This window comes from Mytilus trossulus, chromosome 5, assembly GCF_036588685.1.
Source record: "Mytilus trossulus isolate FHL-02 chromosome 5, PNRI_Mtr1.1.1.hap1, whole genome shotgun sequence".
NCBI classification, from domain to species: Eukaryota; Metazoa; Mollusca; class Bivalvia; order Mytilida; family Mytilidae; genus Mytilus; species Mytilus trossulus.
The window spans coordinates 56956641-56974906 of record NC_086377.1 but is presented as its reverse complement, the minus strand read 5'-3'; the positions used below and the strand labels follow the sequence as shown (position 1 = coordinate 56974906).

Sequence of the window (18266 nt, the reverse complement as noted above, 5' to 3'; positions counted from 1 at the left end):
TGTGTGATGTCATGTGGTTCTGTTAGTGTGCGATGTCATAAGGTTCTGTTAGTGTGTGATGTCATGTGGTTCTGTAGGTGTGTGATGTCATGTGGTTCTGTAAGTGTGTGATGTCATGTGGTTCTGTCAGTGTGTGATGTCATAAGGTTCTGTTAGTGTGTGATGTCATGTGGTTCTGTTAGTGCGTGATGTCATGTAGTTCTGTGAGTGTGATGTCATGTGGTTCTGTTAGTGTGTGATGTCATAAGGTTCTGTTAGTGTGTGATGTCATGTGGTTCTGTCAGTGTGTGATGTCATGTGGTCCTGTCAGTGTGTGATGTCATGTGGTTCTGTAAGTGTGTGATGTCATGTGGTTCTGTAAGTGTGTGATTTCATGTGGTTCTGTTAGTGTGTGATGTCATGTGGTTCTGTAAGTGTGTGATTTCATGTGGTTCTGTTAGTGTGTGATGTCATGTGGTCCTGTAAGTGTGTGATGTCATGTGGTTCTGTAAGTGTGTGATGTCATGTGGTTCTGTAATTTTGTATGTTAATGTGGTTATGTTAGTGTGTGATTTCATGTGGTTCTGTAAGTGTGTGATTTCATGTGGTTCTGTAAGTGTGTGTGTGGTCATGTGGTTCTGTAAGTGTGTGTTGTCATATTGTTCTGTCAGTGTGTGTGTGGTCATGTGGTTCTGTAAATGTGAAATGTCATGTGGTTCTGTAAGTGTGTATGTTCATGTGGTTCTGTGTGTGGTCATGTGGTTCTGTAAGTGTGTGGTTCATGCTGTTCTGAAATTGAGTGTTGTCATGTGCTTCTGTAAGTGTGTGATATCATGTGATTTGGTAATTGAGTGTTGTCTTGCTCTTTTTATGTGTTTCTACAAGTTTGTTGTCATGTTGTTCTGGCAGTGTTATTATGTGGTTCTACAAGTTTGTTGTCATGTTGTTCTGCAAGTGTCACAGTGTGATGTCATGATATGGTTCTGTTATTTTATGTGGTCATATAGTTATGCCAGTGTGTGATGTCATGTGGTTTTGTAATTGATCATGTGACATGAATAATAATCTACATACTACACATTCGTAAGGGAGATCACTAGTATGTGTTCTCTTGTGGGTAGCTAAGTTGCCTTTTTGATTAAAACCTTTAAAGCAAATATCACATTTAAATGGTCTTTCATTGGTATGTGTTCTTTTGTGTGCTATCCAGGAGCCTCTTTGACTGAAACCTTTACAGCAAAAATTACATTTAAAAGGTTTTTCCCCAGTATGTGTTCTCATGTGTAACTTTAATCCATCATTTGTATTGAATTCCTTACCACACACATCACATTTATGAAGTTTGTTTCCAGGATGACTATTTGTGCTAATGTCTCCAATATGACTATGTTTGCTTGAGTCTCCAATATGACTATGTGTGCTTACGTCTCCAATATGACTGTGTTTGCTTATGTCTCCAATATGACTGTGTGTGCTTATGTCTCCACTTAACCTATGTGTGCTTCCATTTCTGGTATGACTATTTGTGCTAATGTCTCCAATATGACTATTTGTGCTAATGTCTCCAATATGACTATTTGTGCTTACGTCTCCAATATGACTATGTGTGCTAATGTCTCCAATATCACTATGTTTGCTTATGTCTCCAATATGACTGTGTGTGCTTATGTCTCCACTTAACCTATGTGTGCTTCCATTTCTGGTATGACTATTTGTGCTAATGTCTCCAATATCACTATGTTTGCTTGAGTCTCCAATATGACTATGTGTGCTTACGTCTCCAATATGACTGTGTGTGCTTATGTCTCCAATTAACCTATGTGTGCTTCCATTTCCGGTATGACTTTGTGTGCTTACGTCTCCAATATGACTATTTGTGCTTACGTCTCCAATATGACTATTTGTGTTTGAGACAGTTGAGTCTCCAATATGACTATGTGTGCTTGAGTCTCCAATATGACTATGTGTGCTTACGTCTCCAATATGACTATTTGTGCTTACGTCTCCAATTAACCTATGTGTGCTTCCATTTCCGGTATGACTATGTGTGCTAATGTCTCCAATATCACTATGTTTGCTTGAGTCTCCAATATGACTATTTGTGCTAATGTCTCCAATATCACTATGTGTGCTTAGGTCTCCAATATGACTATGTGTGCTTACATCTCCAATATGACTATGTGTGCTAACGTCTCCAATATGACTATGTGTGCTTCCATTTCCAGTATGACTAGGTATGCTTACGTCTCCAACGTGTCCAATAGGACTATGTGTGCTTAGGTCTCCAATATGACTATGTGTGCTTAAGTCTCCAATATGACTAGGTGTGCTTACTTCTCCAATATGACTAGGTGTGCTTTTCATGAGGATGGCTTGGTTTCTTGTTTGATAAAATCCTTTAAAGCATTCAAAAGGTTTATCATCCGTATGTAATTTCATGTGTTTATCTAAATTTCCTTTGTAATTAAACACTTTACTACATACATGACATTTATAAGGTTTATCACCAGTATGTATTTTCATGTGTGTACATGTAGTTGGTTTGTCTCTATCTCTAACTTCTTTATCACATACATCACATTCATGAGGATTCTTTCTAGCATGTTTTCTCTTTATATGTATCTTCAAACTACTATTTAAACTATATGCTTTACCACATACATCACATTTGAATTGTTTATCTAAACTATGTGTTCCCATATGTTTAGTTAAGTTCGTTTTATGATTAAACCGTGTACAACATACATCACATTTATACGGTTTAACACCAGTGTGTGTTCTCATGTGAGTAGTTAAATTGCTACTGGTATTAAACCCTTTGTAACATACAACACATTTATAAGGTTTATTACCTGTATGTGTTCTTATGTGTGTCTGTAAACTGCCGCTTACACCTTTACCACATATATCACATTTATAACGTTTTTCCAGAGTATGAGTTTTGTTGTGTATTTTTAAGATTGCCTCTGAATTGAACTCTTTATCACATATGTCACACTTAAAAGGTGTATCCCCAGTGTGTATTCTCATGTGTACAAGTAACTGAGGTTCTCGACTAAATTTTCTATCACAAATACCACATACAAACGGTTTCGCCAAAGTTTTCGATCTAAGATGTCCTTGCAATTGGGCATTATTTGAATCACTATCTGATATGATATCAGGTATCCTCCCTGTTTGTGTTCTTATTTGATTTTCTAGATCTGAATTACAACCCCAATCTTTATCATACAAAGTTTGGTCCACAATTAGACATCTTGTTTGGTCCTGTGGTGTTAGGCAATGATTCTGATCAAGGGAGATAATAACAAAAGTTTGAAACTCATTTTTAGACATAGTTCGCTATACTCTATAGTTCGTTGTTGGTCTGTCTGCTAATTTCTTCTGTATGTTGTCTTTCTTAGAAACACTTTACTTTGATGGTATATTGTCAGAAAAGGCCAGACAACCATGGAATTACTTATGGACACTAGTGTTCTTGCAGTCTGAAAATATATAATTATGTATTGATGTTTTACTATGATATTATAACACCTACTGGTATGTCACAACACAAAACTATGGTGGGTTCTTGGGGACAGAACACAATTTGTCTGCTTTTTTTAAAAACAAATTTCATTTTTAAGATGGCTTGGGACTATTCGACTGCGCATAATTTCACGCTGCCACATGAATTACGAAAGTATTTATGGTAAACTCAATATAATTTTTTTTTAAATTTTGATTGATTAGAAATGTTAAATCATTGTAGTTATGTGAATAATAGAATAATTTCGTTATAATCCATACCTGTTAAATGGTCAAAATGACATTTCACCCATTTTCACAATTTTCCCACCAAAATTTAGGTTTTAAGGCAAAATTATTTTTTTTTCTTATCAGTGACCTACTTTTTTTATTTGCTCATTCTTTGAAGCTATATTTCAGCTTTTTATATTACAATTTTGGATCAAGTGTCATAGAACGTTTTTTTGATAATGCGATAAAATTATGTCAACACCTCTATTTTCGCTATCATTTCATTGAAAGATAGTCCCTTTTACATACCTGTTTAAAAGTAAAATTTTGAGCTTAAATGGTCCGTGACCCCCTATTTTTTTTTCGACCAATTTGATATAATATCTGTAAAGAATAAAATATCCAAAAATACGGCACTTCTGATAGAAACTTTTAAAAGACCCGAGCCACCTGAATGGTTTTCTATCAATTTCACAGACTTCGCGAAATATTTTTTCCCCTGATGGTCCTTGACAAAAATCTGCTGGTCCTCACTATTAATCTATTGAAAAATACTAAAATTGTGTCAGTCATATACAAAATTTTGGTGGTGAAATCCTGAGGACTGACACTTTTCGCGAACTCTGATTTCAACTATGTTCTGCAGTTCATGTTTTCATGTGTGTTATGAACATATAGATACTAGAAATACTTGTTTAATTTCCAAATTCAGATATATGTATTATAGAGACTGAAGAAAACCAAAAAATAGCAGAATTGGACAAATAGACAATTTTCTATCCCCAAGTACATATATATCATGCCTATACATCATATATACAATAAATATCAACCCTTGACCATTTATAATTGAATATGCTGTATGGGCTTTGATCATTGTTGAAGGCTGCAAGGTGACTGATAGATTTTATTTTCTGTGTCATTTTTGTCTCTTGTGGAGAGTTGTCTCATTGTCAATCATACCACAACTTCTTTTTTTATACTGAGATACACTTTGCTTACACTTTTCACTATTTTCATTTTCTGTCTTTTTTTCAAATAACCAATGATTTGTTTTATATATTCCCTGCCCCCTTTTTTCCACATTGTTTAATAATATTATATACTGGACTGGTATACAATTATACATGTACATATATACATGTTGTACACTGATGTATAGATATTTTTGGTCTTTTGGAAAATGTTGTTTGTGCTATATTTAGACCCTTCTACAACGAAATTTGTTTTACATGCACACGTATAAAAAATTAATCATCTCAATCTGTTATATATATGTTTTTGTAGATGAGAGTCCCATGCATTGCAAGCGTATTCAAGGTGAGGTCAGACAGGTCCTCTTGACAGGATCCAACATTTCTTTGTATGAAGCCTAGTACTTTGTTTACTTGTTTGTCCCATGACATGGTGTTGGTGAGTTCAGCTCCTAGGTACATGAGGTATGGGTTAGATTAGTCCAAATAATTAGGATGTCTTAAAAGGCTATTATAATTTTTTTCTTTCACGCCTTACTTAGTCCAAATAATTATGACGTCTTGAAACTTCAGAAAGGCTATTATAATTTTTTTCTTTGATGCCTTACTTTGAATATTGTAAGGACATAGCATTTTGAAGGATTGAATATCATTTGCCAAAAGTTTGTCTATTTTACCATTTTGTCGAGATCTTCTTGTAGATGTTTGCAGTTGTCCTTCAATCAATCAAACAGGTGGTAAAGGGTTATTTTCGTGCAATGTTTTCAGCCTTTTTATCCCGTATTTTCGTGTTTTGACATTTCATTTCTCGTTTTCTCGTGTTTGGCTCGATTTGCGTGCTTCGTGTTTCCCCTTATTTATTTTACATGTTTTGTGTCTGTGCTCCTTATTTTTCGTGCATGTCCCGCATTTGATGAAAAAGTCAATTTGTTATACTGTATTCCCTTCTGAAATTTGTGAAATCTAATAGTAATTGATGTATAACATACATCAATAATGTTGTTACCATTCTACTATTGCGGTATCATTGAAGTCCATCAAATTACTGTGAATAAATTTTTTTTCAAATAAGATGCAAGTAGCGGACGCTAAAAGTTGACCACAAAGTCTCCATGTCCATTAATAAGCTGTATGATCTCCAAGAATGACTGAGTAATAACTTTTTGTACTTTTTCTTTAATTTTTACCACTTTATTTCTCGTGCTTCTTTTTCCTCTATTTTTTTTTTTCGTGCAACGTTTTTGCGATTTTTATTTCACGTGTTCCCGTGTTCAGTAACCCCCCTTTACCACCCTCATCAATGATCTGACAAGCATAGGTGGGTCCAGGGGGGCCCAAGTACCCCCCATAGGTTTGGAGAAAACATTGGTTTATAGAGAGAATTTCTGTAAGAGTGAAGCATGACTGTGTCCCTCTATTATTCCTGGGGCACTGGATCCGCCACTGCCCCCACCCTTTTCCCCCCACAAAAAAAACAACAACACATACGCACAAATCAACGCCATTATCACCCCCACTCGTATATATTCATCTTAAAAAGTTATAGAAAAATATATAATTTAATTTTCATGGTCGGTGTCAGATTGAATTATTTTAAAATATTTGTCAGTCCGATTTGACTGGGCCGAGTTGTTCCATTTTCGCTTCATTGTTGTCTAAATTTCTCAGATAACGGTCATATAATTTTGACTATCCAAAAGTTCATGATGAAATCTGCTCATACTTTATGAACCCACATAATTCTATGCTCAAAATTTCGATGAAAAATATCAACGAATAAAACAAACCTTCTTTGCTGTGTGTTTTCTCAGTTTTCTTGAAATCACAATGTTGACATTCGTTAAAGCTGATAAAGGGCGATAATCGATTCAAAAATACCTATGGAGCACCAGGTTAACACTATTATCTTTCAATTTTGGATGTTAAGCGTCATCTGATTGGCTGATTTCCTTTGTTTACCAGTTCATAGACATTTGACCATCTACATCTACATCTACATAATACTTCTTAACTTCAATATGTTGAAGATTACAAGAAGGCACATGCTAGGGAAACAAATTAAAACTAAACATATTTACAATAATTGCAAGAAAACGTGTGCCGCATACCTGTAACTTCTGATCGATGTTGATGACTTTTAATTTATAATGTCCGATTTCAGTGTACACACCTGCACACGTGAAAAGGTAGTGAGGTACACGCAGGAGATACACAATGCAAAATTTAAATATTGAGATAAATTTGGCTATACAATTATACACAAACATGACTTAACTAAAAAAAAAAAAAATATTATAAAGGGACGCAGAAAATGTTTGCGAAGAAAAGAAAAAATCTTTAGCCTTTCTCCGCTTCTCATAAGCTGCCCGATTCTCATAAGCTCCCTGCGTAGGTATAGGTGGCCTGGGCTCAGCTGTTGTTGGTTGTGTCAATGGAATGTCAGGTACTGCATTTGAACGGAATTTTTGCTTCATGGTAGGACATCCCTCGAGATTCTTCATAACTTCTGGGTCACGATCGTAACAAACATTTGTAAAGTGGGCGGAACAAAGTCTATGACTAGTGCTTGGTAGGAAGTCCTATTTCTTCCTAGGACTAGTCTGCGAGTTACTCGGAAAACGAAAAAAAATATATCAAACTCTCCTTATGCCTATTGTTGCATCCATTGGCAGCACACAGAACCATTTTTAATCACGGTCATGGTTTCTTTTTGAAGATATTCGAACATGAAATAGCGCTAATTATGCCTATACACCCGTCAGTCAAATATGATTGATGTAACCACTGACGTCACAGCCTCGTTCTGAGTGACTTCCGGGATTGAAATATGCATAATTAGTAGGTCGACATATCGATACATTTAAATTCATTATTTATCCATTTAAACGATAATTATATTTCTTTCGATGTTTTTTTGGGGGTAATAATGTATAAATAAATATTTATTAACAAAAAAAAAAAATCAAAAAAATTCATGTCACTTGACATCTCCTTTAAATGATACTTCCATGCTAGTATAATAATATACAAACAGTCATGGAAAGAGATACTTGCAAACTTGAGATTCAATTTACTGCAACCATATTGATGTTTCTGCAAGCTTGCCGCAATCTTACAGCAAAAAGCTGCAATGTTTTCCGGAAGTTTACAAATAGCAAATATCTGCAAACACAATTTTCTGTTTTCCTGCTTCAAACTTGCGGCAAACATTTCAGTGCTATAAGGGTTTTGGTGTTTCTTTGTTACATATTTGATTGTTGTTTTTTATAGTGTCACTGATTAACATTATGACACATTGTTAATTGACTGCTGCGTGTTCCCCTATTTTAAATATTTTATAACTATTCATATCTGTTTGTTTTGTTTACACATCGTTGCCGGTCAATATTATGAAATGAAATGCACCGACTGACATTAATAGTGAGAGGTTTACCAAGTAACAAAAACAGGTTTAATCCACCATTTTCAACATAAGAAAATGCGTGTACCAACCAAGTCAGGAATATATCAAAATATATTCCCTTAATTCGTGTGCATGTGCATGAGCATGAAATTTTGCAAGTTACTAGGAACTTTTCGTTTTTAATTTTCCACGGAGTACAGTATTTTTATAATTTTACTTTTCAGTACGTACGTGCAGCAGACTGTAATATAATATTACACATGTTAGAATATACAATACACAAACTATAGTAAAACGTGAACACCAATTGAAAATTCAATATGGTAAAAATAAAATTGAGAATGGAAATGGGGAATGTGTCAAAGAGACAACAACCCGACCAAATAAAAAAACAACAGCAGAAGGTCACCAACAGGTCTTCAATGTAGCGAGAAATTCCCGCACACGGAGGAGTCCTTCAGCTGGCCCCTAAACAAATATATACTAGTTCAGTGATAATGAACGCCATACTAATTTCCAAATTGTACACAAGAAACTAAAATTAAAATAATACAAGACTAACAAAGGCCAGAGGCTCCTGACTTGGGACAGGCGCAAAAATGCGGCGGGGTTAAACATGTTTGTGAGATCTCAACCCTCCCCCTATACCTCTTACCAATGTAGAAAAGTAAACGCATAACAATACGCACATTAAAATTCAGTTCAAGAGAAGTCCGAGTCTGATGTCAGAAGATGTAACCAAAGAAAATAAACAAAATGACAATAATACATAAATAACAACAGACTACTAGCAGTTAACTGACATGCCAGCTCCAGACTTCAATACAACTGACTGAAAGATTATGATTTCATCATATGAACACCAGGCACAATCCTTCCCGTTAGGGGTTTAGTATCATACCATCATAACATATATGAGAAGAACATAACCCGTGTCATGCCAATAACTGTTTTTAGAATAAATGTGTTTAGTTCCGACGCAAAGACCTTATCAGTGACTCAACATATATACGCCAAAATATGCAATCTTTAATGACTTAACAACAGTATCATAATTATATCCCTTCTTAATAAGTCTATTCAAAGGTTTTGTAAGTTTCTGAGGTGAATACTGACACCTTTGTGCTTTATAAATAATATTTCCATAAAAAATTGGATGTGAAATACCTGAACGTATAAGAAGTCTGTATGTTGAGCTATATTTACGAATGATATCTTTATACCGATGATAAAATTTAGTAAATGTTTTGACTAGTTTGTGATATCGAAAACCCTGGTGTAATAATTTTTCAGTAATACATAAATTTCTCTCGTTAAAATCTAAAACATTGTTACATACACGAGCGAATCGTACAAGTTGAGATATATAAACACCGTAAGATGGTGACAAGGGAACGTCACCATCTAAAAACGGATAATTAACGATAGGAAATGAAAAATCATCCCTTTTATCATAAATTTTAGTATTCAGCTTTCCGTTAGTGATATAGATATCAAGATCGAGGAAAGGGCAGTGGTCATTGTTATTATTAGCTTTATTTAAAGTAAGTTCAGCAGGATAAATTTCATTAATATACATACTGAAGTCGTCATTATTGAGAGCCAAAATATCATCCAAATATCTAAAAGTATTATTAAATTTGTTTATCAGATGTTGTTTTGATGGGTCTTTGCTTATTTTTGTCATAAATTGTAACTCATAACAATACAAAAAGAGGTCCGCAATAAGTGGTGCACAGTTAGTCCCCATTGGAATTCCGATAATCTGACGATATACGGAATCCCCAATGCGAACAAAAATGTTATCTAGTAAAAATTCAAGGGCATATATAGTATCAAAGCATGTCCAATTAACATAGTTTTTTTGTTTATTGCTACTAAAAAATGACTTAAAAGAGTTTGAACATATATATTCACATTCTGATTTTTTGAAGCCCATTTAATTAAATGTGTGAATTTTTTCTTAATGAGAATTTAAGGCAATGTGGTATACAGGGTAGAAAAATCAAAACTTTGAACAGATTCAACATCACCAATATAAGCATGCAATTTATCAAGTACTTCCAACGAGTTCTTGACACTCCAAAAGTAATTTATTCCACTATTTTCGAAGGCCTTATTTGAACAATTTATTATAAGGTTTTTAATTGTACCAAGTGTGCTGGTAAGAAGAATATACAATTTAGTAGTTGAACAATGGCTTGAAGACGAAATAAATCTATATTTGTAAGGGGTTTTGTGTAGCTTCGGAAGCCAATACATAGTTGGGACTTGCATTGTATTTGGCTCTGCTTGTAAAGCGGTGGCTAAAAGTTTATGTTTGTTACAGATTTCGTTTTCTGAAAATGGAGTCAGTTGGAATGTTGGTGAATTGGTGATTTCCTTTTTCAGAACCTCAATGTAAAATTTACGTCAAACAATAATAATATTATTAGCAGCTTTATCGGCCGGGACAAAAACAAATTCCTTGGCTAGTTCTTTTAGTTTATTTTTGATACGTGAAATAGGTTTGTTGTGGTTATTGTTAATAGTAAAATGTTCTTTAAAATGTTGAATACGTATATCAACTATCTTCATTACTGAATTAAAAAAAGAGTCCAAAGATTTTTTGTCAGCCTTTTCCCGTTTTATCCATTTCATACAGTAAGTATGGAGTGAGTCGTGGATGATATTGTAACACTCATTCCAATTAATAATTAACGGGGAACGATATTTAGGTCCTTTACTGAGGAATGATTTTAACACTCGGTCTTGAACGATGTTAAGATCTCCTGTTATAACATGGGAATTGGGTCCATAAATATATTCGGAATTACTGAAATTACATGAAGTAGGTGTATTTTCACTGATATTAACATCTTTACACAATTGACTATAATTAAACACAAATTTCCGGGTAGATGTTTTGTAAATATAACAAATAAGAGGAAGCTCAGTATTGTCAAAATATCCAGGAATTTGTTCTTTAACAGAATGGTCGTTAAATATACCGGCAATATTTACGAAATCAAAGCCTTTATTGACATACTTAATTTTAATAAAATGTTTTTTATGATCTTCAGGGCGATCAATTTTGGGAAATAATCTAGAATAACAATATGCCATAATAATTTGAACAATTTCATACTTAGGACTGCTATATGAAATTGTGTTGCAATCCTCCAAAATTTTATTTAACTTATTAACCGATAACGAACAGAGTTTTGTTAACAGATAGTTTAGTATTTAGTATTTTTTCCATTTCTGAGCTTCATAATTGTTTTGTTAGTGAATTACATAATAAAGGAGCAAAGATTGGCGTCCAGAATATGAACCAGCATACAATAATTTAAGTTATGTAAAATTGATAAATTTGTTCGGCTGAAAATGTCAAATTATGTATATTTATTTACTATTCAATCACACAAAGAATGTACTACTAGTATACAACTATCATTTTGACTGTATAACCGGAGAGCATGATTCTTCTTGCAAAATCGCACGTCTCCACTGGGACTCGAACCCGGGACCTTTGTGCTACAAGGCAGCGAGTTAACCAACTGAGCTAAAGAAGTACATTATTAACTCAACCGCTTACGGCTGACTAAATATCTACTAAGTTTTCTAACGGAAGCTATCCAGTCACACCTGACAGAAATATGTTGACTGAGGACAAAGTAGCTTTTAGTTTTTAGTTCATAAATTGTATATCCCATAACATGTATAAGTAAGGGTCCTCGGTGGCCAAGTGGTCTAGGTAGTTACTTCTGTAATCACTAGCCAGTCAACACTAATTAATTGAGAATTCGAACCCCACTCATGCAGGTGCACTCAACTCCAATTTTAATTGACTAGAAGTGCTAGTTTTCCTATCGAATGAAGGTCGTTGGTTTTCTCCAGGGACTCCGACTACCACCACCATCTAAAACTGGCTGCCACGAAACATACACAAGAATGAAGGACATTTAAATTTTAGATTGATCAGGTCACGTGCTATGTCATTGATTAATCTTATAAATAGTTATCATTGACGTAAACGGGAAACACTTATATACCCCGTTATAATTTTTAATACCTTTTCTACCTCAAATGTGAGAGCAAGTGAAATTTAAGAAGGATTTCCAAATATGATTCTTCAAAAAAATAATTTTAAGTCAGCGTTTACTGTTAATTGTCAATGGCCATTTGAAAATAGTATTTATATTTTTTTCTCCCCCCCCCCCTATGTTTCCATTGTGGTTATTGTACCTTTGACTTTAAGAATTATGAGGACTTACTTTTAATACACATACTAGATATTATGTGTCATAATAAATTATACCTCGGTGAGCAATTTAAAACTATCAGAGTTTAATTTATAAAAAAATAATTAGGTTATCTCGCTTGAAATGTTCAACATTCTTGAACGTGAGCCTAAAAGCGGTGCTCAAAAGAAATGTTAAAAAACAAAAATCAAATCATAATATGCTTTTATTTTCAGGAGAATGACACACATGAAATGCATTTTGCATGTGTTTTTTTAAAATCATTTCTTTAGCTTTAAATGTTTAAAATGTCCTTCAACTACTGTGGATTAAAATTAGAATACATTACAACTAATGTGGATTACATTTACAATACACTTCAATTAATGTGGATTGGTACTCACAATAAACTACAACTCATGTGGATTATAATTTACAATACATTACAACTCATGTGGATTAGAATTTATAATACAGTAAAACTCATGTGGATTAGAATTATTAATACACTACAACTCATGTTGATTAGAATTTACAATACGCAACTCATGTGGATTACAAGTTTCAATTAACTACAACTCATGTAGATTACAAAAAACTTATAAGGATTAGAAATTATAATACACTACAACTCATTTTGATTGCAATTTACAATACACTACAACTAATGTGGATTATGATTTAAAATACACTACAACTAATGTGGATTATAATTTACAATACACTACAACTCATTATTTCCACCTATCCATGAACATACAAACTATAGTTGCTTAAATGAATTATAACCACTACATGTATAGCGTTTATATTCATTTTAGGCAGAAACTAAACAAACATGCACTAGGCGTGCAATAGAAATAATATTATTAAAACATCAGATCGTTTGAAAAAAGTCAGCCACATATTATTGATTTCTTTCACCATTGGAACTGAACTTTCATATTCCATTGCAGGAAAATAAAAATAACTAAATTCAAGTTATATTTTTACAACTTTCTATGAACAAAGTGGTAGGGATTATAGCCACTGACAGCAATAGTTCGGTATTATATACTTCATATGATATAAAAGGGTGTAACACCTTAATGAAATATATAATAAAGTTGCTTGTTCATTATGACATAATCATGATTGATAATATCACCAGTACACATAATCTCGAAACTGCTAAACCAGATGTTAATACTTAATCGAAGATGGTATCTTAAGAACGACTTAAACTACAGTCGTAAATACAGCTGATGTAAATTAAAATCATGTTTGTCAAATAAATTTTAATTCCATGAAATATTGTAATTCTTAGTTTCATACATGTTCATGGACATAGAGGTCATTTTTTTGTCAAAAATATATAATAGGATAAGTATTGCAATGTATACATATGAAAACAGAGTGGTTTTGGAAGTCTCAGCTGCTCATCACTAACAACACATGATTAATGTGTCCAGATCACTTGTTCAATGTGTTCAGATCACATGCTCAATGTGTCCAGGTCACATAATTAATGTGTCCAGATCACATCATGCAGGGAATTTTTAGTCTATTCAGTCAAGTGTGTGTTGTCACGTGGTTCTGCAAGTTAGTGTATGGTGTCACGTGGTTTTGTAAATGGTAATAATTAAGACATGAATATTAGTCTACAAACTTGACATTTGAAGTCAGTCAGGTATGTGTTTTCAAGGTTGTGCAGATCACATGCAGGGAATGTTTAGTTTATTCAGTCAAATGTGTGTTGTGATGTGGTTCTGCAAGTTAGTGTGTGGTGTCACGTGGTTATGTAAATGGTAGTGAGCCATGAATATTAGTCTACAAACTTAAAATTTGAATTCAGTCAGGTATGTGTTTTTAGGTGTGTACAGATCACAGGTTGGGAATTTTTAGTTTATTCAGTCAAGTGTGCAAACATTGTCATGTGGTTCTGCAAGTTAGTGTGTGGTGTCACGTAATTTTGTAAATGGTGATGAGACATGCATATTAGTCTACAAACATCACATTTGAACTCAGTCAGGTACTAGTATGTTTTTTCAAGTGAGTGCAAATCACATGCAGGGAATTTTTAGTTTTTTCAGTCAACTGTGTGTTGTCTTGTGGTTATGCAAGTGTGTGGTGTCACGTGGTTTTTTAAATGGTGATGAGACATGAATATTAGTCTACAAACTTAACATTTGAATTTAGTCAGGTTTGAGTTTTCAAGTGTGTGTTGGCATGTGATTCTGTAAATGTTCATGGTACTGTACATGAATATTAGTCCGCAAATGTCACATTTAAGTTCAGTCAGGTATGTGTTTGCAAGTGTGTGTGTTGGTCTGTGGTTTCTGTAAATGTTCATAAGACATGAATATAAATCCACATACATCACATTTAAATTCAGTCAAGTATGTGTTATCATGTGTGTTTTTTGACATGTGATTCTGTAAGTGTTGATGAGTCATGAATATTAGTCTTCAAACTTCACATTTAAATTCAGTCACGTATGTGTTTTCAAGTGTGTGTGTGTTGGCACATGGTTCTGTAAATGCACATGAGACATGAATATAAGTCCACATACATCACATTTAATATCAGTGTGTTTCTTCATGTGTATATTTAAGGCGCCTTTTTGATTGAATCCTGTACCGCAAATATCACATTTATAAGGTTTATCACTAGTATGTGTTATCATATGAGTCGTTAAGGCGCCTCTTTGTTTGAAACTTTTACCGCACACATCACATTTGTAAGGTTTATCAGCCGTATGCTTTCTCATGTGTGACTTTAATCCGCTATTCAGACTAAATTCCTTACCACACGCATCACATTTATAAGGTTTATTTCCAATATGTGTTCTTCCAATGTGGTTCTTTAAGTTTACAATATTATAAAACACTTGAAAGCATATATCACATTTGTAAGATTCACTAACCGTGTGTAATTTCACGTGTTTATCAAAGCTCCATCTATAATAGAACGATCTACGACATACATCACATTCAAATGGTTTATCACCAGTATGTATTCTCATGTGCCTAGCCAAGTGATCTCGACCTTTAAAATTTTTATCGCATAATTCACATTCAAAAGGTCTCTCTCTGTTCCTTTTAGTATGTGTTCTCTTTATGTGTAACTGTAATCCAGCACTACTACTGAATTCTTGATAACATTCACCACATTTAAATTCTTTATATCCATCATGTGTCCTAATGTGTATTTCCAACCTCGATTTATAATTAAATTGTTTACAACATACATCACATGTATGAGGTTTATCACCAGTATGTGTTTTCATGTGTGCGTTAAAACTGGCTTTTAGACTATATTCCTTATCACATACATCACATTTATAAAGTGTTTCACCTGTATGTGTATTCATGTGTGACTTCAGTCCGCTATTTAGGCTAAATTCCTTACCACACACATCACATTTATAAGGTTTGTCACCTCTATGTGTATTCATGTGATTAGTATAACTGCTACTTGTGTTACACCACTTTCCACACACATCGCATTTAAAAGTTTTTACATCAGTATGTTTTCTCATCATGTGAACCTGTAAACTACCATTAATCCCCTTTCCACATACATTACATTTATAACGTTTTTCCATGGTATGAGTTAATAGATGGGTTTTTAAAATGCCTTTTGTACTGAACCCTTTACAACATTTCTCACATTTATACGCTTTAGCACCAGTGTGTATTTTCATGTGTTGTATTAAATTAGGTTGCCGACTAAATGTTTTATTACACAATCCACATATATAAGGTCTTTCAGGTGTTTGTGTCCTCGCATTTCCGTGCAACTTGGCATTTATTAAATCACTGTTTGCTTTTATATCTTCATCAAATTTAGAAGGTTTCATCCCTGTATGTGATCCTTTTTGTTTCTCTATGTCTGAATTACAACTCAAATCTTTATCACAAATAGTTTGTTCCTTAGATTGACATCTTGGTTGGTCAAGTGGTGCCTGGAAATTAGTCTGACCAAGGGACATAATCGTAGTTAATCCTAGTTTTATGTGATTTACTTTAATATATGTATAGAGTTAGAAACAAAAGGAAATGTTCCTGGACTGTTGTTCTTGTAGGCTGAAATTATATAATCATGTATTTATTTACTTTATTAATTCACCCATATCCAAACATCATTCGTCTCAACTAGGCCGATGCTGTATCCTCATCAAAGGAGAGTAGCAATCGAATTATACCGTGGATTGCCGAATGGTCCCAACCTATATGATCAAATTTGAAATTGCCAAATAACGGAAGTTGAAATCGTACCACGTGACATGAAAAGTTTTGCACATGATACAATATAATTATGACAGGAACAGGACGAAACTTTTTTGACATTATTTGATACGACGATTGATCTATATTAGGAAGCTACCATTTCATTTTTATGGGAGGGGGGGGGGGGGGGGACTAGGATGAAATTTGAAAAAAATAAATAGGACAGGAGTTTTGAGTAAAAGAAAGTAACGACCTATTTACATGTTTATTTTTTTTTCTATGAACGCCTTTATAATGTTTAGGCTGGTGTACTCAATTATAATTCTGGTACCTTTGATAACTATTTACACCACATGGTCGATGCCACTGCTGATGGACGTTTCGTCCACGCGGGTATCACCAGCCCAGTAGTCAACACCGGTGTTGGCATGAATATCAATGATGTAGTCATTTTTTATAAATTTCCTGTTTACAAAACTTTGAATTTTTCGAAAAACTAAGGATTTTCCTATTCCAGGCATAGATTTATACCTTAGCCGTATTTGGCACAACTTTTTGGAATTTTGGATCCTCAATGCTCTTCAACTTTGTACTTGTGTAGACGAATAGCGCGTCTGGCGTACTAAATTATAATCCTGGTACCTTTGATAACTATTTAGTAACAAGGATTTATGTAGGAACACAATTAAGTCAATGGTCGACAATCTCATGACAAACTGTGCAATTCGAAAAGCCTGGTACAGTAGAACCTAAATATATAGTCAAATTGTAATCATTGAATTTGTATTGTTGAAAGTTCATTATAACAGTGTATAATATATAACACAATATAACAAAATAACAAATATAGACAAAAAAGGCTTAGTATATACTTACCTGTTCAGTTCGAAGGCCGGGCATCCACAAGATATATAAGAGTTAGATTCACAAAGATATTATATATATTTTTTTTATTGGATTCTGATATGGGCATTTTGCCCTCTCTCTGAAGAAGGTGTAAAAATAAACAAACATCTCATTATTGCTTTGAAATTGTCCACTCTATGAAACCCTTTCACTCACATATATAGTTGTCTATATATAGCTATTGTCTATTTTCTATGTCAATACAGAAGAATGATACGATACAATACAGTTTTTATCTGAGAGGGAGCATCTCAAACATGTCAAAGTTGTGTTACAACTGCATAGTTTATTTCCAAAACCTACAGCACGAATGAAAAACAAAATCCCTCTCAAAATTTAAAATGATATTAACTTTTTGTAACACAGAATGCCTTTAACTTTTATATATCTATTAGATGCCAGCTAGGCTTTGAAACAGGTATATGTTTGTATTCAGAGTAGTTCAAATAAAGCCATGTTTGTCACCCATTAGTTATGGTAAACCTTGAATAAAGATATTTATGCATCAAATATAAATGTCACCATATAAATTAATGTCAAAAAGATTACAATTACCTACTCTTTTTTGCAATGTATTTACCTGTGACCTGTTTACCTGGATGGTATTTTCATGAATCTATAAATATCCGCTAAAGGGCGATAATATTTAAAACGACACGCAACTTATGGAGCACAAGGTAAACAATATAGTTTCGTTTATTACAAATGTGCAATTCATTGTTCTTGATAAAGAGTCTTTAGACCATATTCGAAGTGCTTAACATTAAGCTTATATTTATATATATATATATTATATAGGCGTAAAAAATAAATTTCACATGTGCAGATGTAT

At 33.6% G+C, this 18266-nt stretch overlaps 1 protein-coding gene across 1 annotated transcript; it reads right to left on the bottom strand.

The window, feature by feature from the left end:
- Window positions 1-634: 634 nt before the first annotated feature.
- LOC134718110 (zinc finger protein 600-like) lies at window positions 635-18063 on the bottom strand. Its single transcript, XM_063580603.1, has 4 exons — window positions 18015-18063; window positions 14792-16384; window positions 8326-8335; window positions 635-3321 (listed from the first exon to the last, which is right to left on the bottom strand). Exons 2-4 carry the CDS (start codon window positions 16288-16290, stop codon window positions 979-981), a joined length of 3852 nt encoding a protein of 1283 aa, XP_063436673.1. The 5' UTR covers window positions 16291-16384; window positions 18015-18063; the 3' UTR covers window positions 635-978.
- Window positions 18064-18266: the final 203 nt, after the last annotated feature.

What these genes read in the sequence shown, in the direction of transcription:
- LOC134718110 (XM_063580603.1), bottom strand. Translation starts at nt 16,290, where the DNA reads ATGTCCCTTGGTCAGACTAATTTCCAGGCACCACTTGACCAACCAAGA.